Source organism: Phaeoacremonium minimum (genome assembly GCF_000392275.1).
Source record: "Phaeoacremonium minimum UCRPA7 unplaced genomic scaffold PA7_03_scaffold_479, whole genome shotgun sequence".
Taxonomy (NCBI): domain Eukaryota; kingdom Fungi; phylum Ascomycota; class Sordariomycetes; order Togniniales; family Togniniaceae; genus Phaeoacremonium; species Phaeoacremonium minimum.
In genome coordinates, this window is record NW_006921381.1 from 239,026 (window position 1) to 262,000 (window position 22,975).

A 22,975-nucleotide genomic window follows, 5' to 3' on the forward strand; every position below is an offset into this window, starting at 1 on the left:
ACCCTCCTTCTTCTCCCTTTTCCTCTTTAATAAACTTTATACGGAACGGGGGGGTACTGGTCGACTAGCTCCCGCATCTACACTAGAACGACTGAGCCGAGCTACCTACCCTTCCTCTTGTTATTTATGACGACGATGCCCGAGGACTCCAACGAGTCGTGGCCCCTCGGACCTTCACCACCTCACCAGCCAGCCAACGCTTTCCCCCGTGGTCATTCGTACCACAGAGTGCCCGAGATGCGCTCGTCACTACCGCTACCGCTACCACGGCCTCGCCGTCGCGAGTTCACCCTCGGCCTCATATCGTCATACATCTTTGACTGGATCGTGCTCATCGTCGCCGGAGTCGCGGGAGCCATCCTGGGGAGGATAGACCCGAACAAACGCCCGTTCTCTCTCGAGGACCCAGACATATCGTCAGTCCTCGCAGCCCAATGTACTCCCGGATTAACCGGTTCGAATTGCTAACTCACTCGCAGGTTTCCTTATACAGAGCATGAGACGGTCTCAGCTCCTATTGCGTTTGTCATTAACACCGTAGGCCCCGTTGTCATCATTTTCATCATAGCGCTTGTGCTTGTCCCAGGCCGGACCGTTCCCAAAGGGACTCCTAAGTCCCTGGTCTGGAAACGGAAGCTCTGGGAGCTCCATGCGGGATGGCTCGGACTCGGGCTGTCAGTCGCCTCGGCCTGGTTCATCACACAGGGCATGAAGAACCTCTTCGGCAAGCCCCGGCCCGACCTACTCGCACGGTGCCAGCCAGACATAGCCAACATTGCCCAGTACGTCGTCGGCGGCATTGCCAACGTCAGCAGCAACGGACAGCTGGTGTCCGCCGCCATTTGCAAGAATACGGACGACTCGGTGCTGCAGGATGGCTTCCGCAGCTTCCCTAGTGGCCATGCTTCTTCGTCCACGGCTGGCCTGCTGTACCTGTCACTATTCATCGCCAGCAAGTTCGCCATTACCTTCCCCTTCCTGGCACCCGCCGGCTACACCGACGAGTCATCTTACGCGGCCTTCCCCTCGCGCATGATTCGCGGCGGCCGTAACAACGACAATGGCACCGAGTCGTTCGAGATGGTCAACGGCGCCCGCGGCGCAAACAGCTTCCCGTCCCACGAGGAGGAGCTCTCCGTGCCCAACGACCCGGCCGTCGCCAAGCGCTTCATGCAGCACCAGGCGACCCTGTCCGCCGTGCGGCGCCAGGCCGCAGCACCGCCCGTGTACCTCTTGGTCTTCGCCCTCACGCCCTTCTTCGTCGCCGTCTTCATCTCCTCGTCAAGATGGTTCGACTACCGCCACCACGGCTTCGACATCCTGTTCGGCTTCATGATCGGCATGATCACCGCGTACTTTGCCTTCCGCTTCTACCACCTGCCCATCAGCCAGGGCGCCGGCTGGGCGTGGGGCCCGCGCTCCGCAGACAAGGCGTGGTGGGCGGGCGTCGGCAGCTTCTCGTACGCCACGGACAAGGAGCTGTACAACCGCCCCGGGGACGAGGAGGAGGCCGTAGGAGGGGCCGGAGGCAACCAGGCGGAGAGGACGGTCTCGGACGCGGATAGTGCTGCGAAGAGGCGGCCACCGCCGAGCTCGAGCACGGGGACTAATGTGTAAAGACTCGGTTGTACAAGGGGTTGGCAAGATGTTTATAGATTAGGAGGAGAGTTCATCGCATGGCACGGTTACGGCTCGGCATGGGTCACCAAAAGGGTTTATTAGGCTGGATGTTTGATTATGCAGCGTCCAAGGGCCAGGCGTTTAAGGGGGATCAAGGCATATGTCATTCCAAGACTGTCATTGCACATAGAGGATGGATATACATAGATTCGCTCATTCAGCACGTATATATCCAATATATTACTCATTCAAGCACTATCAAGGGTTTGCTGGTGTATCACGAGAACAATATCAAGCCTTCGTCAGCCTTCAGAGGTTCATGCTGAAAATCATGCACACTAGGATAAGTCCAGGGCGAATGATCAGTATATCGTAGCTTGAACTATAAGACCGTAGCTCCTACGTGGGATCGATTCACAATAATGTTAAAGACAGGTGATTTTACAAGTTTGACGGGGCCTTCTCAGCCATTTATTATCTCTCGTTACGACCGTGATCCTCTGATATGTGCCATCCTAACGCCAGGGTTGTAGAAGGGGGTCGGAAAAAAAAAACATCAACAGCAAATGCCTACCAGTTCCCTATGCCATTTCGTGGTGTGAAGAGGTCTAAGACAGAGAGAACACCGTCTCGTGTCCGGAAAAAAGAAACAAGGATATCAACAGCCACAAGAAAAAGGGGCAAAGTCCAAACACAAGAGCCAAAACGCGATCCTAGCGACCGACGTCTGTGCCAATGGGCGGCGGGCTACTGCATGACATCTCCCGGCTGCACCAGGCCGGTCTGGCCGCCCTCCTCAAAGTCGAGCTCCTCATCCTCCTCATCCTCCTCAGGCTCGTCCTCGACGTTGTCGTCCTTGAAGCCGGACTCGACCTCCATCTTACGGAGGCGGCGGCGCATCTCGTCGCGCTGGCCGTTTTGCCAGCGGATGAGCGCGGCGGGGGCGTGGACCTTGAAGCCGTAGACGCGCGGGGTGTAGCGCTCGGCGGACTTGGCGGGGATCAGCGCCGGGTAGACCTGGAAGAGGATGTTGTGGAAGGAAGTGCCGAAGTAGGCGCCATCGATGGTAGCGTGGCGGCTCGACTTGGGGTTGTAGGTGTCCTCGCAGCGCGCGCAGTACAGCTTCACGGGCTTGAGGTTGGGGATATCGGAGAGGCCCATCGGCAGCAGGGGATGGGAGTTGCACATGACGCGAGGGCACTTTCCGAAGTCGGCCTTCTTGTACTTCTCGAGCTGTAGGGCTTTTGGTCAGTAAGGAAGGAAGAGATAGATAGAATGATAGAAGAGAAATGGACGCACCATCTTAGCCAGGCCACGCGTGGTGACAATGTAGCGCGCATGGACAAGGCCGTACAGGTGGCGGGCGGACTTCTCGATGGTCTCGCGCATCTCGTCGTCGCAGTCAAGGTCGAAGACATCGGTAACCAAGTCCAGGGCGTACTGGTAGTACTGCACCTCCGTGTTCAGTCCCGTCAGGTTGAATCGGTCGGTGAGATAATCCTCATCGATCTCGCAGAAGTACTCATTGCCTCGGGAGGAGATGAACTATGCATGAAGGCATTAGCAACTGTTTCTTGCGAAGCATATTGGAAGCTGAGAGTCGCATGAGAAGCAAGGTGAACCAGTCCAACATCTGGCAGCTCTAGCGATAGCTAGACCAGAGATGTGGTCCAATATCTTGCGATCAGCCATGGCTCGAGGCACTCGTTATTGCGCATAACAGCCGTCAGCGAGACGGTGGAGGCGCGTCTTTATGCCCAGCGAGCAAGATGCCCCATACAGCAGGGTACTCATCGCGACAACAGCTGGTGCATGGGGGCCATCAAACAGGATCAGGGAGAGCAAACTCACCCAGTCGCGCCAGTAGCTGGTGTAGTCACTGTCGCTCTCGCTCACGAATTCATCCATCACGGTGTCGGCGGGGGTGGGAGCTTCGTCGGTGGGAGCGCGGCTCGAGTCTATGAGGATCGCATCGAGGTGGTCAGCTTCAGGGGCGTGTCTCGCGAGAAACGCTGATCTGCAGGCGGCTCGCTTGGAGAAGGACGGAGAGAAAAGGAGGGTAGGTAGTGTACCGTAGGCTTGGTTGGACGTGTGATGATGTAGCGGGGAAAGGACAAAAGCGGCTTGTGCAGGTAGCAAAAATGGCGGCTGCGAATTTGGGCAGCCAGCAGCTGAGGCAGATCTGGTGGGGGCGGGGCCAAGGTAGGCAAGGGTTCCAGCGGGTTGGCTGGGTGGGTTAGGGGTGCTGTTAGCGAGGGTTTCCAAGGTCTCAGTACGTACTGTCCGCCGTCAGGTCGGGCGTAGCCACTGCGGGACCCGGCGCATCGTCGTCGCTCGGGCCGTGATCAGAGTCGGTGGTAGTGGAGCCAGGCTCGGGGGTGCCACGCTCGGTAATCGTTCCGTCGTCGTCGTTTTGATCCGGTCCTCTGTAACATATTGAAGTCAGCTGTTGCAATAGAAAGACAATGAAGGGGTAGGTAATATCTGTAGTAAAAATGGAGGAATATGCCAGGTACCCTGGGGTTTTGGTGAAAGTGAACTCCGACAGCCACTTACCGGCCGGCCTCTCCTCGAACATCCAGGAAAGGCACGATGGGCGCCTCATTCGGATCCAACATAAAATACTGTCGCAGATCCTGATGGCGATCCCACCAGCACGGGAAGCGCATGCGACGCTTCTCAGGCGGGCCTGGAGGCGGAAGATAGTCTGGCATGGCTGCTATCCTCCACACAACGTTGCGTGGGCGTGTTGAGGGTGAGGTTTGGCGATGGATGAAAATATTTCGAGGTAAACAAAGCCAAAGGAAGCAAGTACCTTGTATTTGCAGCAAGTCATGGGTTAAAGCGGATCCCTCATCTGGGAGGGCATGAGGGCATCGCGAGCCCCGTTCGGCATGGGGTGTGGTGGGCGACTTACACGAGAACGGGGCGACCTCTCGCTCTTCAGTCATCTAGGGAGGCCCTTTAGGGCCTTGGTGCCTTTCAAAAATCACTAGGTAGGTAGAACTAAATTAATACTACAGCTCATAGGTTCAGAGTATGGGAGTGATAAAGATGAACTCTTGGAACCAGGGCGGAAAGGTGGGTTGAAGGAAAGGCACCTTAGTTCAAAAGTTCGTAAGTCATTTCATTGAGCCATCTATAGTATCTATATTGTCTTTTACATCATTCATAAACCACGTCCAGTGATGGTATCCAAAAGGGATTCTTTCAGGGGTATATATACACTCAAACAAATAGATCGTATGGCATCATATCCGAGTCAACCCAGGTCTAGGGGTAACTTGAGAGTCTCCGTGCACCTGACGGCTATTTAGCAGCAGCTCCATAGTCTCAATATACAGCTCCCTGTTGCTCGTAGTTGCCTGCACATGATGGTTGTTCTCTAGGGCATCAACCCATTGTTGCCATCGTGTGCCTGGTGCCGCATCAGTCCACTCGCGCAAGGGTTTCAATATGCTCGAGAGCCGGATCGCAAAAGGTGCGAAGTGGATATCAACAAGGCACAAGCCTGGCCCAAGGAAATAAGGGCCCTGCTCATCTGCAGCTTGGACCAGCGCAGTTATATCATACTGGAGCTTCTCGATGCCTTCATTCTGCTTCTCTGGGTCGCCCGCGTGGAGAAGATAGTAGAATGATGGCACGATCCTTGAATTAATATGGTCGATCCACAACCTGCAATTGGCTTTTAGGCGGGGCTCAGTCGGGTAGAGCCGTATGCGACTGTCGAGATCCTCCAGATACTCTAAAATCACGGCGCTCTCTCCGCATGCCCAGTCTCCCTTCCGGATTGCTGGGACCAGGCCTCTTGGGTTTGCCTCTAGGAGCTGTTGTGGTTTCTTAAAGGGGTCGATCTCACAGTACTGATATGGCAACCCTTTGGCCTCCAAGGCAATCCACACTCGCTGCGAGAACGGACAGAAACAGGCCGCATAAAGCTTCATATCACTGTCCTTCAAGTGTTTCTTCGCTGTCACTCCAGCAGCGCCTGTCGGCTTCCGTTGGAAGGCCTTCTGGGTCTTCTTTGCCTCCTTCTCCTGGCTTGCTACCCATCGTTGCACGCTGCTCTTCTTGATCTCGTCGCTCTTCTCCAGTGTGTGCTTGTGCGGTCCAGCCACGCCATCTCCTTTTCCGTTACCGCCGTTTCCATTGACTCGCTGTATCGTCCAGAAACGCTGCCCATCAGTCCCCGCGCTGGAGAACGTTGAGGGGGGCAAAGACGGCATGCCTTCCCCTGAAGAGCCCATATCCAGCATGTTCAAGGTCGCACCCGCGAAGTATTCTGTGATCTTGATCTTGACGTCGCAGAGGTCTCGCTCTCGTGCGTGCCTTTTCCTCTTCTTCTTGTTCGGGTCGTCTGATTTCGGGGTACCTGGCGGCCGGCCTTTCATCCGACAGTCCCAGTAGTGGGAGACGAAAGGTTTTCTCTTATATTTTTGCGTCGACCGGTGGGAATACACGTTGTCGATGTGGGGGAAGTAGGTCTCAAACTCCTCATGGCTGAGGATGATCATGTCGTCCACGTTGAAGAGCTTCTCGCGCCAGTCTCGCAAGTTTGGCGGATTCACCACAATCTTGGTGCTCAGCTGGCTATTCGACCGAGCTTGCTGTCCAGGCCCGTCACCACCGGCAGCCTCCACCGAGCCCTGCGTGGCGGCGGCATATCCATCGTCCTCCTCTTCCTGCTGGATCCGCACGACGGCACCGTGCGACGGGACGGTAGTCGGGGTCAGGATGCCGAATTGGCCACGGGCATGGCCGTTTGGCGGGGGCGGGGCAGAAGCCTGCAACTCGGGGACGGATGGTCGACCATGAGGGGCAGCACTCAAGCCAGCACCTGGGCCCACGCCGCCAAGGCGGGCAGGCAGTCTTGGAGATTCGGCTTGGGAGGGGAGGTGAGGTCGTGCGAGCGGGAGGCCATGCACGGGGGACGGAGCGGAGTGAGTGTGCGGCGAGCCGTCAAAGGCGTGATGGGTGGTGTTTTGGTGGTGGGAGTGGCCGAATGAGTCTTGCAGACGCTGTAGGTCGGCGTGGAAGACATCAGCCTCGAGGTCCGGGACCTGGAGGGGATGATGCAGGCGGAAGTGAGAGGGCCCCGCGGGATGAGGATGATGGCCGTGGCCATGGCTATGGCTATGGCTGTGGGCGTGCGTATGGGCGAGGTGCGGTAGCCCGGCCGAAAAGGAGGAGTCCATCGCTCGCTGCTTTTATGAGGCCGGCTGCATCTTGTGGGCAGTAGGGGATGTTCACTAGGTTGTGCGCTCACAGAAAAGGTGACTGACTGACTGATTGACGGACTGGCAGGCGGCGCAGGACGATGGGCCAAGTCTGACAGCAGCGACGTGGGATGGTGGATGGCCACGCGAGAGAGGCGGGGCTGAGCGGGACGACGATGTGGGGGCCATTTAGGCTTAACGTCGATAGGCGCTCCAGCACACCTGCCGCTGTTATCGTAGCGCGCTTGCTCTCATCCATGAATGTCTCGGGAGCTTCAGCACCATTGGACCGCCATGTCATGTTGTCGACCTCACAAAATACAGTGAAAATTGACTTGATCTCGGATCGTTATAAAACAGAACACAGACTGTCATCGCATTGACGATTTCTCCCAATAATAATAGAAATGACGATATCACATTGAAGGGGTGGCATATGCCTATAGGTAGGGGCCATGTCCCATGACAATCGTACTAACAACCAACCAAAATGCCTTCTCTGAGCCCATTGCTGACGACCTATTTGATTAGAAGATCATTTTGTCTCTCTGTTGATTCACCGTCTTTCATGGAGTTTCAGTTTTAAGGGAGCCAATTCCACCACGATGAACTGCAAAGTACTGGCAGCGCGAGACTCCATTGGTCTGGCACTCCCCAGAGCAGTCGGCAGTGCGCGTCTAATGGGAAGGATCCATGCCCAAACCCGCAACGGCCAGCGCAGCCTGTGGCAGTGCCCGCAACCGCAAGAGGCTCATATCGCTTCCCATGATCCTTTGGTCGGAACCCTATGCTGGTAAAGAATTGAAGCCCAGTGTTCCCCACACAGCTATCCGTTGGCTCTTCTATTTACTGCCTCACTGCAAGGATCGCTTGTGGGCGCTCACAAGGCATCAATTGAAACCACCTAAAAATGGCAGTTCCAGTGGGCTCAGTTAAGATTGACGTTGATGAAGTCGCAAGCCGATCAATGGTGCCATGTTGATATATAGGAATGATATTCCGAACGCCGTGAAAGAGCTTCGTAGATCGCTCTCATTCCCTTGGAACTGCATCTCTTCTTTTACAAGCCATGCCTGCCACAAATCCGATTGAGTTATACGGCTACAGGCCAAGTATCATCGCGAATGGCTTCTTCCTTGCCCTCATCTCTCTATGTCTCCTAGCGTCTCTTGCCATTACCTTCGTGACACGGAGGTGTATAGCTTTTAGCTTCATGGCGCTCTGTGCACATGTCTTCGCGATAGTCTCATATTCAGAGCGTATTGTCGGCTGGAGCATTGGGCACTATATCATCGACAATATATTCGCTGCAATGGCCCCGTTGTTCTTGTCAATAGGGTGAGTTCCAATTTAGATGTGTTCACGAGCAAGAGAACTTCGAGGCTGACCATCCTTTCAGGATCCAAATATGTGCCACCAAAATCATTCGTGTTCTCGGGGCAGAGCACTCGCTCCTCAAGCCCAGACACTATGCCCGCCTTTTCATAACTCTTACTGTCATCGCCGGAACCCTTCAAATACTTGGGCTGGCGATATCCTTCGCCGATGCGACGCTGTATGCCCTCGGACCACTCGCCAACGGTGGACGCTGGATTGTATTGAGCGGCGTTGCGCTTCTATCTGTGAACCTGATAACTTGCTTCGTCCTCCTCGGCGTCGTCTTCGTGCGTGCCGCGAAGGCGCAACGGCAGTACGGCTATACCACCTTCCACAAGGAACAGGGCTACGTGCCTCTCAGCTCGCGCTTCAAGACATTCCTGGCCGTGCTGCCCCTGGCGGCGGCAAGCGTGTTGGCGCGGTGCCTCTACAGGGTGGTTTTCTTCTATGGGGGATTAAAGGGATCTGTCGCCCAGAACCAGGCGATGTACATTGGATGCGAAGGAATTCTGCTTGTCGAAGCAATGGTCGCCTTGACTGTCTTCCACCCTGCCCTGTGGTTGGACGACGGCAAGAGGATAGGAGAGGACGTGGACAGCCGGGGCCACTCAAGAGACGTTGAGGAGAGTTTGGGCGAGGTCAGCCGCCTGATCCTCAAGGCGAATGCTATGGCGGCTCCGTCCGAGACGTCCTCAGAGGAGAGTGCCTTCGAAAGGGCTGCATTGACGCCATCGGACGAGTCTGAAGTATCGTCTGAAACTTCATCTCATTATTCACGTTGAAAAGCATATAGACTAGATACCCGGGCGTTTGGGCGGAGCGTTTTGATAGAACTTATTCAATGCAGATACTGCCATACTTTCTAAATTGTTTTCCTAGTCGGTCTGTTGACTCCAAAATCACGCCCCCCTGCTTCATCTATGACAGTTCTGAGTCCTGCTCAGCCTGCAGCTAAGGTGACCAGCCATACTGTTTCAAGCAACACACAATCATTCCTTATTGTATCTTGCGTCATACTTTCGAGACTCACAGCGCCTTCGGGTCACTTCAATCATCCAGCCGTGGCCTCTGGCTTTATCATCCGTGGCAGCCCCCATCCCCACAAAATGATTCCAAACCAGCGGCATGGGACCGTCAGACCAAGATCTGACAGCGAATAAGAACTCAAAATTTCGGCATTTGGCCGATTACCCCTGTAAGACGTGCAATTGTGGCCTATCAACGTTTTGACTGGACCAACTATCGAATTCCTTGCTTGAGCCTCGTGAGAGAATTCGCGGCAGCCCCTGAAGTTGGCTTACATCTGGATCGCCCCAGATTCTTGGTAGCTGACGGCGTGCTGCAGCTATCTTTCCAAAGGCGGTCTTCAATGGTCCCCAAGACGTTGATATCGCCTAGACTTAACCTGTTTTCTATGCACGATGCCTCAAACACTCAGTGCAAAGCTGGGTCTACCATGAGCTCTGGGCCTAGAACACGGTCGACAACGCTGTCGAATGCACTCCGCTCAATGACAGCACCGTAGTGACTAGTACACCAAGTCAGCGCCTTGCTTGTACGGACTCTTTGGAATGGGTACTCACGGGCATTTCACGACACCTGTGAACTCTCGTTTCAAAGCATTAACGATGTCTCCTCGCAGGAGAATTGCCATGGGGTACTGGTTCGCGAGCTCGAACCAAGCCTGGACCGGCGTCAAGTCCTCGTCCGAAGGATTCAGTGAGCAGGCGAGGCCGTACAGAGACTGGAGCGTCAGGCCGGATGCTTGCCACGAAACATCGGTGGGAAAAGGCGGTGGCTCGGGCTCGTTGCCCTTCAAGTTGGCCTTCGCCTGACTGAAACAATCAAAAACAGATGTTGGGGCAGTCCTGAGAGCGAGGCTGGTCGCCATCAGTGTGTGTCCGGATTCTACGCCGGTCGTGTCTGTCGTGGGCACGAAGTCAGAGGACCGGAAGTGATCCCAGCATATGTGCTCTAAGCTAGATATTGTGAGTAATCTGTAAGGGGTACTTGCTCCGACGAAGGATGAACCCACGCAAGGATGAAGTTGATTGCCTGCTGGTTCTGGTCCGCCGTCATGGAGGATACGCCTCCAGCATACCTCGGGTCTTGACCAGCCACGCTCGTACTTGAACCTTCGCCGGCGTTTGACCCTGGGCCCGAGAGGCGAAAGACTGGGCTGTCCATGATATCATCGATGCCAAAGTCAAGCGTGAGGTCGTTCAAGTCAAAGTCGTGAAATTCTGGAACAGTAGTGGGAATGTATGTGGGCGGCAGATCTCCTCCTGACATTGGATTCTCAGCCCGTGTTAGAACATTCTCCAAATGTGTCCTGATGGCGGCGTTCTCGTTCATCAATGTCTCTCTGTCTCTCTCTGCTTTTGCAATCATATCTCGAATGCCCGCAATGTCGACTTCTAGCTGCTTGACGTAGTTCGCCTTCCGTTGACGGTGCTGGATCTGGGCTTTCCGCACCTGAGCTCGACGGACTTGAGCCTTGTCCTTCCCTGAGGCGTCTGAGGATGCGTCGCCGCCATCTCTTCCAGATGCTACTCTCAAACGTTTAGCCTTCTTGTAAAGCATCGAGCTAGGGGACAAAACGAAAAGGGGAATGATGGAGAACGTAAGTTGCGTCTTGTGAAACCAAGAAGCACGTCCTATAGATATGCAACTAGGCGCCTTCAGATATGCCGTTCCAAGCAGGATTGGCGAGCTAGGTCAAGTCTCAAGGAACGCCCGATGTGGCATACTGGTGTACGGATTGGGCAAGTTGGTACGAGCCTCCGCGTGACTTCGCCGACATGACAAATCTTATTGATAGGAGTGGGAGACGAATAGGCTAGCCCACTGACCACTAGAGACGAATATCATATAAAAAGGAATATTCACCCACCTTCGTTCGATTGACTGAGGTTACTCTGCACAAATGTGATCCGCTTTGCCGTGAAGCTGTCTTTCGATCGCTTCCAGAAAGATTCGAAATTTGGACGGTCAGGATCTTCCTGGTCCGCCATATTGAGGGTTCTAATAAGTTATGTACAACAAGTTGCACTGACAATGGATCTATACCACAGTGTTTAGCACAAGGTTAGTTCGTTCGAGCTGTCGAGTAGAGACTTTATGAACAGCACGTCTCATCATAATGAAATGCTTTGACGACGACAGGTGGTGATGATGATGATGAGTAAGATATGAATAACAACAGGAATCTAAATATCCTCAGTTTTCGTAACTGATTCCATAACAATTAGTTCAGCTCCTGGAATACGACGATTACCCATGGCTGATCGGGGTTTAGATAGAAATTTGTCATCATATGATTGGTATTCCCGTCACTAGACTGCATCGTAATCATACTGAAAAAAGGCAACTTTTTGCGTCAAAGAAAAAAACATAACAGGGGCGCCGTGAAGGCTCTCGGGACGCCGAGAAAAATATAAAAGGACCCGGACGGAGGCATTCGGTGACGGACTCTCAAAGGAGCAGGCTCTCTCCGGAGTGATCCATACCGCGCCGGTCCTCCTACTTGGCACGCTCAGGACCAGACAGAGTTGGTGTGTGTCTCCGGGACTACCGGGATGGATCCCGGACTGGCAATTGCAGTCAGGTGCGTCCTCACGAGCACCGGTAAGACGGCGTAAATGGGGGCCGATCTGAGTCTGCTTAGAGTCTGCCCGAGTCGGCGACTCGTCTCAGCTTGTAGGCACCATGTAAAGATCCTGGAAACTGTAGCATTGGGCAGTGCCAGCTCCCCTGTTCACAAGGGGCTGGTCCTCCTGATGCTCCCCAGAGAGCAGGCTGGCAGAGCACCTGGACCCTCCGCCAAGCTCCAGCCATCAGCGCCTTTTGGAGCGCCATCCGAAGCCATCCACCACCACTTGATATGGGAGATAGGAGGGGTCCTGCAGTAGCAGGGCATGTGCAGTCAGACCCAGCTGTGAAGAAGGAAAAGGTGACGCCAGTGAACGCGCCAGCAATTGTTGCCATTGGAAGAGAAGCCGGGACGTTCGCTTCCCGGTATCTGTTCGGGGCGGAGTCATTCTGAGTGCCATCTCGTGTCTCGCGAAGACCTGCTAAGCACCTCACCTACCTGGGGCCGGGACACCTCAAAAGGGTAAACGGAGGAGGAGCGGCAGTGGCCACGTTTCTCCTCCCAAGTTAACGTTCATTGGGGAAATCGCACGCTGTGACGGTGCGCTCCCGTTGCAACATTGAAGGTGAATCACGCCCTTTTTTTCCCTTGCAATTCACCGAACCTGACCCGGCCGTGTGGAAGGCTGCAGAATGCCAGGGCCATCTGTTCTATTAATAATCGCCTAGGGGAGCAAGAAACGGTTGCCAACCAGGGCAGATGTGCAAAGAGGCACTTTACGCATGAAATTAAGCTACCAAGACGCAACCAATGGCTTCGGCAAGAGTGACCGAAAGAAGCATTGGCAGGCAGCATGGTTGGACGACACAAGCACAGGTGGCTTGAAGGAGAGAATCCCAGCATTCCTCGGCTTTCTTATTATATACACACTTGATCATCTTATTACGGCTTTCGTATATTCAAACGGTGGCTGCAGTAGGTAAAGTCTACTATGTAAGTCAGGACGACGGAGGAAGGGGGGAAGACGCTGGAGGCAGTGGGGAAGAAACGCCGAATGGACGGAGGACGGAGAGGGTAGGCGGCGGGTCGGCACCTAAAGTTTGCGGTGCGCACGCATGGAACGAGGTTGGCACACGTTTCCCTACTGCTGCCTGAGTCTATGATGCTAAGAGCCTGCAGACCGGGCTAAGGCGGTGGACAAGACTAACATGACTCTCGACTCTTCTCTTCAAAACGTGGGCCACTCTCCTCACTCCTCATGAAGGATGCACTTGTTAGTGAAAAGCTAGAGTATCTAGGCTCTCTAGGGTAGTAGGTACTTAGGTAGTTGAGTTAGTTTCTGATCTGAAGTGACCTGATCTGATCTGATTGCGTCTTTTGCTGTCTTTCTCTGCCGGGCTGCCTTATCCATCCTAACGACTCCATTCTCTGCCACCTCCATGATCCCTCCTTCATCAGATAAGAGACCTGCCGTGTAAATTACCTAAACTAACTAGCTGCCCTACCTAAAGCTGCTCAGCCACTGTCGCTCACCGTTTCTTCCCACAAGGGCGCGTGCATTGGCCGTCCACTGTGCCGTTCCCAACCGTTTGAACCTTATCACCACCGCCCTCCATCCCACTCTGCCGACCCGTCAAAGACACCAGATCGCAGAGCTGAATGCAATCGCATCCACGCCTGCTGCATTGCTGACTGACTCTTCACCGTCTGCGTCAGTTCTGAAAACTCTCACGCGACAGAGTCTTCCGAGCGTGCACGAGGAAGAAGGAAGAAGCACACGTAGTTGAGTCTCTTTACGACTGCTCTTCATTCACGCTTTGTCTGCCTTCCAATCTCTTCGTCCGCCGACATCTCCGTTTCGTCCGTCAGCTGGTGTGTTGATAGACCCTGAGCGCGCGATCCGTCGCGAAGGGTAGTCCAACTGCTGCCAGCCTCCGACAGCGCCCCCCGGCTAACGACTTTCACCGTCGCCACCGTCGCAATAGCCGTCCGGACCGGAAATGTCGAACGCATCGCCGGACACGGCCATGAACACCGATTCCAGCGGGGAGAAGGGATCGAATGGAGCAGAAACGAGCCGACCGCCCGAGGGCGACAACTCGACCGTCCCCAAGCCGAAGCGCCTCGCATGCATGATTTGTCGAAAACGGAAATTGAAGTGTGACGGGGTCAAGCCGAGCTGTAGCACATGCACCAGGCTGGGGCATTCGTGCGCATATGATGAAGTGCGAAGAAAGAGTGGCCCCAAGCGGGGATACGTGAAAGCACTCGAGGAACGATTGAGTAAGCACATTGCCAGCTTATATCCACTTGAGAGGCATCGTACTGATGCGCTGGGTACAGAACAAGTAGAGACTCTGCTCAAGACACAAGATCCCGTCACGACGACCTCTGCGGATGCATCCAAGGGCATCGCCGTCCCCGTCAGCAATGGGGCTAAGACCAGTGAGAAGGCAGCCGCCTCAGCCAACTTCAACATCACCGACCCTTCTATTGGGATTGCCAGCAGCAGAGATATGGATCGATGGCACTTCAGTGGCGATACCTCACCGCAGCCTGCTAATATGGACAACTTTGACTTCAATAGCACTATGAACATGAACAATGTTGGCAACAACTTCACCTGGGAGATGATCGGGCTTGGGCTCGATGAGCCTCTCCCGCCCCAGGAAACTATAGATGAGCTGTATGGCTTCTCCAAAGCCTTTTGCCCATCGCGATATAACTGACTGGAATATAGACATCAAGTGTTCTTTGAGAAGGTCCACCCATCGATACCGATGATACATAGGTACAGATATTTAGCCGCCATGAACCTGTAAGTCTCGCTCACCCCCATCCCACTTTGCCTTTCCGTTCAAGAGGGATTGGGGCTGACCTGCCTTCCAGAGCTCCCAACCAAAGACCTCCTGTATGTCTTCGTTATGCAATCTGGACCCTAGCATGCTCCGTGCTAGATAAGTATGCCGACCTCAAAGATCTATTTTATCAACGTGCTCGAAAATATGTCGAGGGAGATTACATCAAGGGGTTCGGAGAACATATAATATCAGTTGCTCACGCACAGACCCATGTCCTTCTTGCATCTTACGAGTTTAAGATGATGTACTTTCCCCGTGCTTGGATGAGCACAGGGTCGGCCGTGCGGCTATGTCAGATGTAAGTGTATGACCGTCACATAGGCTTGGATTTTTGCTTACACTTCAAAGGATGGGTTTACATCGACAAGACGGATCCGGTCTCGATGTCAAGCAATGTCTGCCAGAAGCTAGGGATTGGACAGAGAGGGAAGAGAGACGAAGGACTTTCTGGATGGCATTCACCGAAGATCGATATGCTAGCATCGGTACAGGATGGCCGATGACAATCGACGAAAAAGACATCCTCACCAACCTCCCCGCTTCAGAAGATGCTTTCGAGATGAGTCGACCTGAGCAGACACCATCGTTGCCAGAAGCGATGAGCCCTGCCGGCGCAGGCAAGCTATCCAGCTACGGCGGCATTGTTCTAATGGCATGCCTTTTTGGCCGAAATCTCATCCACCTTCACCGTCCTGGTGCTGACGACCGCGATCATGATCTCAACGGCGAGTTTTGGAAGCGGCATCGAAACATGGACAACATTCTGCTCAACACATCCCTTTGCCTGCCATCCCATCTCAAGCTACCCAGCGGGCTTGGAAATCCTAATATTGTGTTTACAAATATGTGCATACATACATCCACAATATGTTTGCACCAAGCAGCCATCTTCAAGGCTGATAAAAATCGCCTCCCAGCATCCGTGAGTGCGGAGAGCAAGGTGCGATGTATCACTGCTGCAAACGAAATTGCCAGCATCATGAGGATGATCTCACATTTGGATCTGTCAGGAGTATGTATACAATCCGATGAATTTTGAAGTCTGGTCGATCAAGGCTAACAAATGCATAGATGAACCCATTTATATCTTTCTGTCTTTATGTGGCTGCAAGAGTGTTTGTTCAGTATCTGAAGAGTCGACCTGATGATAGCCAGACCGCGGACTCACTCCGGTTCCTCCTTGCTGCCATGAACGCTTTGAAGCGGAGGAATCCATTGACGGAGTCATTCCTTACCCAACTCGACGTGGACCTTGAAGCATTGGGCATGCGCATACCGAAGCTCAAGTCCGCATTCCCACGTAGTGCAGACAGCGTAAGTTTCGAAGGTCCTCTACATATGAATCGCAGTCCACTGACATCGCGTAGCCGAATCCTCCATACAAATCCGGGGCTACCCCACCGGGAGCCCAATGCGATAACCCGGAGAGGGTCAATGGAATCATGGCTTACCGTAATGAATGCGTTTTTCTTCAAGGTGAAGGTGACGACGGCAATCCAGCTAACGCCGCTGACCTAGCCGAACCTGATAATGGCGCGGGCCAGCCTCAGATGCAGCTCAACGGCTTCGGGGGCGCTTTCCTGGGTCCTGAGACGCAATTACCTAGCCATGTTCGAAGCACTGGCAGCACGCCGGCGAGTTACTCAATGGAGGGCATTTCACTTGCCGCTCCTACGGGCTCATTGAGGGGTCCGAATAGTGCCTCGATGTCCGGCTTCCAGAGCGAGAGCATCGGCACAAACGACATGTCAACCTCACCAGACGGCGGCCAGTCCGACCGACCAACGCCGAACTCGTCGTCGGCGTCTGATCGACAGAACTTGAACACGGGCCGAATGAGCTCCGGCGGCAACTCATTCGAGACCAGCCCCGTTACGCAAACCCAGAACGTGAGCCAGAGCGACGTCGACCGCAATGTTGCCGCATTCTTCAACGACCCTACGAACGGCTTCAGCATGGGCACCGGCATGACACCCGATCAGCGGTTCACCATGCCAGACACGCCTGGCGGTGAGTTCACCGTGCCGCCGGGCTGGGAACTGCCCGGGCAGACTGGCATGACGCCGGTTGCCGAGGGCGTGCTGCGAACGATCATGCAAATGGGGCCGATGGAAACGATGGATCTCGGATGGGATCATAACCCCTGAGATGGCTCTTTGACATGACGCTGTTGATGTGTATTTACGACTAATCTGCCACCTTGGTTACAAGACCTCATGGCTTGGCTTTATGACGTGTTTGGGGATTTCCTGTGATTTATTCTTGGATACCGGGATAAAATGGGGATTTGTTGGAGGGCTTTATTTGTTCTTTTCCGTCGATACAGTGGGTTTGCAATTCGGAGTAACTCTCCGATGTTTCTGTATTTGTACAGTTCTTTCCTAAGGAGAACAAAGCGGCGGCGGACGGACAATCCCACTCTCGTGTCGCAAGAGCGGCCATGGCTAATGTAGACTGCCTTCGGGCTCACGAATCACAATCATGATTTCAAGACGACTGAGCCTTTATCTTTTCTTCGTGAGTTGTCCGTAAGATCAGTCTCAAATGTATGTGCTGTTGGTGGCATGAATGTAGGTGAAGACTACAGCAACACGGGCCTGGACCCTGTCGACATTTGACTGCTACACCATGAGACTACTGGTCAAGCCTAAGAGCGAAGAGAAAGTGTATCTTGTCAAATTATGAATTATGCAGTTAAAACGCTCCTCGCCCAGCAAAATGTGGACGAGGAGAACTAATGTAATGCGGGTATGGATAGTAGATAGCAAAAGTTTTTGGATCCTCCTGAAATAGGTCTCTATAGCCATGAGAAGCAAACAATCATTCCATATCAGGCGCCCAGTGGCGGTGTCTCTTCTTGACATTTCAATCCCATCCCATCGTAGCCCCCCTTTCTCCTCCTTCCGAATTCCCTGGTTTCCCTCCGCCTGACCCATGTGAAATAGTGTCCGAGATCATGCATGAACTCCGTCGCTTGCCCAAATGATTGTGATGTGTGAAATCAGCACGTCTCGTACTAGGCTTGTATGTATATCTGTAGGGCCTAGACGGTGGTTTGTACTATGAGGTAGTTCATCCTAACGTCTATTCCTTTCCAAGACAATAGGAACTATGTATTACTCAAGATTTTTGGTATGAATGAGTGATTGGTATATAGAGAAGAAAAGACAAAGACGACCGAGTATTTACACACCCGGGCGAGAGAAGTCGTCACCCGCGGGCCAGTTGCCGAGACCGGCCGGGTCACCGCCTATGCGGACGTACACGCCGACGGCCGGTACTCCACCGTCGAGGACGAAGAATTGATACCATCCTGGCGGGCAGACGTTGGCATTGGGAGGAGCGTCCAACGTGCACGAAGTACCAGTGCAGGTGACGATGGGCTGCAGAGTACGGGCACCCATGGAGTTACCGTGAGTGCTACCGACGGCACCCAAAAGGCTGACAGTGATTGCGCCGTTCTTAGCAGCAGCACCCAAGGTGAAGGGAATGCCCGCGGCGCCGTACGCCCAATCCTTGTTGGCAATGGTGAAGGTCGGGCGCGGTTTGCCGTTCAGAAGGTAAGGAGGGTGGAAGACCTCGATACGGTACTCCTCAGGGTTCTTGCCATCCTCAGGATTGGATCCAGAGATGAGAACACGGCCATCAAGCAGGGTGATGGCCTCGCTGTGGTAGAGACGGGCGACGGTGGTGTTAGCCATGACAGTAATGCGAGAGCCAACAGCCTTGGTAGGATCGTAAAGAAGTGCGTTCAGGTTGGGGCTAGTAGCCAAACCGAAACCAGCAACACCGTGATGAGCACCGTTGGCAATCAGATAGGTTCCGTCAGGAAGAGGAGCCATGCAAGGCATGACACGAGGCGAGGGCATACGCTCAAGCACCCACGACGGTGAAGCCGCATCAGGGTATGTGGTAACGCAGTTGTCAAGAGCGTTAGACACACCATTGGTGGACCCACCGCAAATCAGAACTCCAAGGTTGTCATAGTCAGGACCCTTCTGGGGAAGCAAGACAGCAGTACCCTCGAGAGGATAGGTACGGCCACCAAGATCATCGTTGACAGCGCCAGGGGCGTTGGGCAGAGTCTTGATGGTGTTGAAGGTCTTGGCATCTAGGATCCTGGCCTCGTTCCAGTAGGCAACGAAAATGCCACCGCTGGGGAGCACGCAGACGAAGGGGTATAGGTTGTTGGGGTTAGTGCGGTCGAGCCAATCCATGTAGAGAGGAGCAGTGCCAGTGTAAGGCAGGACCTCAATTGAAGGCACAGCGGCACCGTTGGAGCCAACCTCACCACCGATGACCATGATAGAACCATTGGCCATGACCATAGCGCTTGGGTACCACCGACCAACCTGCAGGCTGAGCTCATTCACGTTCTCCTGCCAGTCATGGGTTCCCCAGGTACCCTCGGAGCCATCAGGCCAGTACAAGCGGACACCCTCGGTTGAGTCACCAGACCAACCACCGACTGTCAATTGACGGCCGCCCTTATCCGGCAGCGTGATCCCGGCAGCGCAGAAGATATCAGTCTTGACGTGCAGAGGGCGCCAAGCCTTGCTAAAGTCGCTCAGGAGAGAAAGATCAAGCTCATAAGCACCAGTCTCGTTATTAGGGCCGGTTCCCCACTTGGATAGGAAGCTAACCTTGCCAGTGATGGACTGCGATGTAATGAGAGGAATCGTGACACCGCCGATGAGGAATCTGTATTCACCAGCGCGGTAATCTTGAGGGAAATCCCAAGAGTAGAACGGCGTGCCAGTCCAGAAGTAGGTGGAAAGACGGCTGCCACCGCCACAGTAAGCAGAGCCATTGCCAGCGCACACGATGTTGCACTCAGTGTCTGGACGCTTAGTAGAGCCGACAGTAGCGATGTTGGCAGGGTCACCGCAGTAGCACTCCTGACCATACTCAAGGCCACCAGCCGCGTAGCCAAACTTGGCACACTGGTCCAAGCACATCTTAGGGGTCATGATGCCATCGTAGAAGATCTGCCAGAAGAAGGTGCGCTGATCGTCGATGTTGTCCTCGTAACATCCCTGGTATTGCCACTGACCAACAGTCTGCTGGGTGCTGGGAGGGGCATATACAGATGGCTCGCCCTGAGAATAGATAGTCATTCTTCCACCAGCACCGCACATCTCAGCGCTGTTGCCTGAGCAAGGAGTGTTACACTCAGTCTCGGTGGTCTTAACACCTCCATTGACGATCTGGTTACCACAGAAGCACTGCTGAGCCCACTCAGTGCCGGAGATGGTGTAGCCAGCGGCCTTGCAAAGAGCGGCGCAAGATTGTTGAGTGAGAGTCTGAGAATCAGGGGCCTGGTAAGGAAGGATACGACCAGTAACACCGTCGACCCAGCAGCCTTGGTAAGACCATCCAGTGGGGAAGCCAGTGCCAGCAGGAGCAGACGAGGTAGAAACGGCGGTCGACACGGTCGCCGAGACGGTACCAGTGCCAGCAGTGGAAGAAGCAGGCTTGGTGGAGCTGCTACTACTCTGAGAAACGCCGCCCAGCGAGTAAACCGACAGACGATTGCCCGCACCGCAGTACTCCCACTTGTCGCCCATGCAAGTCATGCTGCACTCACTTGCAGGAGCAGCGACGGATCCGGTGTTGAAGGTACTGCCGCAATAACATTCGCGAGAGTATTCCACACCGAAGTATGTGTAACCTGTGCAGAAAGAGGCGCATGCTTCGAGGGTCATGGTATCGGCAGCGAATGTAGACTTATCCAGAGCTCGCTTGCCAGTAGCCTCTGTCTGACAACCATACCAGCTGTAGGCACCGATCTTTGCAGGCTGAGAAGGCGCGGTGGGTGTCGCGGCGGCACTGCTGGACGCGGCAATTGAGTTGACAACAGAGCTGCTCGTAGTTGCGACCACGACCACGCTAGAGCTTGAGCTGGAAGCCTTGGTCGTAGCAACTGACGAAGAGCTCGAGCTGGAAGCCTTGGTTGTGGCAACCGAGGAAGAGCTTGTGCTGGAGGCCTTGGTCGTAGCGACTGACGAAGAGGTTGCGGCAACACTGCTGGAGGTAGCAACACGAATGGTCGAGCTAGCCACGGCGCTGCTTGAGCTGCTGGAAACAGGGAATTGCATCATGTAGTCGTATACATTCAAGTGGCCGGCTCCTCCGCAGATCTCAGTCTGGTTACCGTTGCAAAGCATATCGCACCCCGAGGTAGCAGCAACGGCGCCGTTCTTGAGGGTGTTGTCACAGTCTATTTGATCCTATTAGTTGACGATGTTTTATCGGGTAGAGGACAGTGCTCACAGCATTCGCCGCTGTACTCGACACCAGCCAAGATGTAGCCAGCCGCGTGGCAAGCATTTGTGCAGCCCTTCACCGTCATGTTCTGGCTCGGGATGGAGTTGACTACATATGTTAGAGCACGACCAGTAGTTCCCTCACTAGTATACAAGTCAGACAGGTAACTTCGAACATTGCGGGAGGAGTGTCACTCACGAGTAACAGCCGATATGGCTGAAACCATTGACACCGGGGTTGGGCTGAGGTCCAACGGGCTGTGAGCTGTAGTAGAGACTCAATCGGCTCCCTCCACCGCAGGACTCGGACGCATTTCCTGTGCACGGCGCACTGCAGTCTGTCTCAGCAACCTTCGCGGTGCCCGCAGCCAGTGTGCTTCCGCAATAGCACTCCTGGTAGTACTCGGTTCCGGCATACTGGAAACCCTTTGAGGAGCAGAAGCTGATACAAGTTTCGATTGTCATGCCAACATTGTCAGCGTAGGCGGCAGCGCTAATTGTTCGCCCAACATCTCTATTTCATTGTCAGTCGATCCTCTTGGATCCAATTGGACGTGGTGAGAACTGATTCGTACGTGTAACAGCCTTGGTAAGTCCAGGCACCGGGGAGCGTAGCTACAGGAGCACGCTTCGAAACTCCAGCATTGGCCGTGGAGAGCTATTATATGGTTAATATGGAGATTGTACGGGAACTGAGCAGCAGTAGCGTCACTTACTCCGAAGAGGACCACCAAGGAAGAGAGAAGAGAATTAGATTGTGTGGCCCTCATGGTGAATAACTATTTCGCCGCGAGACGACCTACACAATATGCCTTCGATTAACGAGCGTAAGGGTTGGGTATCAAAACCTAAACACGAGAAAAGCAGAACATGGGAAGCGGGATTCTATATATCTCGGCCATGAGGGCAAGCTCATGCGAGCCTGGGCGCGCCCCCCAGCATAGGTACCTCCGGCCGCGCTCATAGAAAATACGAACAACAGGCCCATCATCAAATTGTACTCTGGGTCAGGTACTCAAGGTTAGGACTGGCCGTTCGGTACTAGACCAGGCTCCTTTTCTGCTTGGGAGCTGCATCAACAGGGACCCCTGGCCCCGATAGCTCACAGTCGACAGGGGGTCACGACAGAATTGGCTAGGCGCTGCTCTGCATGCATCTGTCGATGACCAGGGCCAGGGGGTGTGCCAGAGGTAGCCATCATTCGCTGCATCACTCAGCCGTCCAGAACAGGACGCAACATTGAGATTGCGCGGTAACATTAGGGCAGAACGGAAGAACGGGGAGGGCGGAGGGGTGCCTGTGCAGTTCAAATGACGCCGAAATGCACAATACGACGGATCACTGTTGATGACAGCTCTACAGTCTGTTCCAAGGCCAGCTAGACATGGCTCCCAGTGTAAAGACTCGCTGGACCCGATCGACGAGCTCGACTTTTCGGACCAGCGATCATCCTAGAAGCTCTGGTCTATCGATGTTGCTCATTGTTCGAGGCTCGCTGGCGCCTCGGCTTCTCGAGAAAAACCCAGGGGCAAAGAAAGCCTAAGCCCCCCGCGAACAGACGGCAACACAATAGTCAGCCATAAGGTGGGGAGGTGGTGGTACCGTAGTGTAGAATCCTGTGGAGATTGCACAGCTAACTTGCACTGCGGGAAGCCCAACGCAAGACCAGATAGCAGACTCAAAATTCAAGAGAGGCCGTTCAGCGCCAACACGTGTAGCGTGGGCCCTGAGGGCGGTACGTACAGTGGTCCTACTGTACCACGTAGTTTGTATCCCCTCCAACATGCAGGGACTCTAATTAAAGCACTTGCCGGATCTGTCCCGGGCAGGCGAATGAGAGCCGGGCTGTTGACTATACGAGTGGCCAATGGGTCGGAAGTGCCTATGAGGCTTAATGGGAGGTGCCCTCGCAGTCCAGATGAGCGGGGCGGCTCACTCCATGATGTACTCTCGGGTATCTTAACTCAGTCGAGGTACAAGTGCGGCTTCCGAGGATGTGAGTGAACGACTCCAAGACCCTTATTAACAAGCTTATCTAGAGGG

General features: G+C 54.2%; 6 protein-coding genes across 6 annotated transcripts; 3 read left to right on the forward strand and 3 right to left on the reverse strand.

Annotated features, from left to right (window-relative positions):
* Nucleotides 1-237: 237 nt before the first annotated feature.
* Nucleotides 238-1,617, forward strand: UCRPA7_6555 (putative pap2 domain-containing protein; the record flags this gene model as incomplete). Its single annotated transcript, XM_007919092.1, has 2 exons — nucleotides 238-416; nucleotides 480-1,617. The coding sequence occupies 2 exons, from the start codon at nucleotides 238-240 to the stop codon at nucleotides 1,615-1,617; spliced, it is 1,317 nt and encodes a 438-aa protein (XP_007917283.1).
* A 750-nt stretch (nucleotides 1,618-2,367) lies between these two features.
* On the reverse strand, nucleotides 2,368-7,345 carry UCRPA7_6556 (putative glutathione transferase protein; the record flags this gene model as incomplete). The annotated part of the gene is made up of 7 exons (XM_007919093.1): nucleotides 2,368-2,853; nucleotides 2,920-3,165; nucleotides 3,472-3,578; nucleotides 3,901-4,046; nucleotides 4,177-4,309; nucleotides 4,928-6,680; nucleotides 7,316-7,345. 7 exons carry the CDS (start codon nucleotides 7,343-7,345, stop codon nucleotides 2,368-2,370), a joined length of 2,901 nt encoding a protein of 966 aa, XP_007917284.1.
* Nucleotides 7,346-8,148: 803 nt separating this feature from the next.
* Nucleotides 8,149-8,995, forward strand: UCRPA7_6557 (putative parasitic phase-specific protein psp-1 protein; the record flags this gene model as incomplete). The annotated part of the gene is made up of 2 exons (XM_007919094.1): nucleotides 8,149-8,174; nucleotides 8,236-8,995. The coding sequence occupies 2 exons, from the start codon at nucleotides 8,149-8,151 to the stop codon at nucleotides 8,993-8,995; spliced, it is 786 nt and encodes a 261-aa protein (XP_007917285.1).
* Nucleotides 8,996-9,647: 652 nt separating this feature from the next.
* On the reverse strand, nucleotides 9,648-10,796 carry UCRPA7_6558 (putative alanine racemase protein; the record flags this gene model as incomplete). The annotated part of the gene is made up of 3 exons (XM_007919095.1): nucleotides 9,648-9,741; nucleotides 9,797-10,048; nucleotides 10,315-10,796. 3 exons carry the CDS (start codon nucleotides 10,794-10,796, stop codon nucleotides 9,648-9,650), a joined length of 828 nt encoding a protein of 275 aa, XP_007917286.1.
* Nucleotides 10,797-16,312: 5,516 nt separating this feature from the next.
* UCRPA7_6559 (putative binuclear zinc transcription factor protein) lies at nucleotides 16,313-16,813 on the forward strand (the record flags this gene model as incomplete). The annotated part of the gene is made up of 1 exon (XM_007919096.1): nucleotides 16,313-16,813. The coding sequence occupies one exon, from the start codon at nucleotides 16,313-16,315 to the stop codon at nucleotides 16,811-16,813; it is 501 nt and encodes a 166-aa protein (XP_007917287.1).
* Nucleotides 16,814-17,851: 1,038 nt separating this feature from the next.
* UCRPA7_6560 (putative copper radical oxidase protein) lies at nucleotides 17,852-21,702 on the reverse strand (the record flags this gene model as incomplete). Its single annotated transcript, XM_007919097.1, has 5 exons — nucleotides 17,852-20,886; nucleotides 20,940-21,076; nucleotides 21,132-21,446; nucleotides 21,508-21,590; nucleotides 21,649-21,702. 5 exons carry the CDS (start codon nucleotides 21,700-21,702, stop codon nucleotides 17,852-17,854), a joined length of 3,624 nt encoding a protein of 1,207 aa, XP_007917288.1.
* Between the last annotated feature and the right edge of the window lie 1,273 nt (nucleotides 21,703-22,975).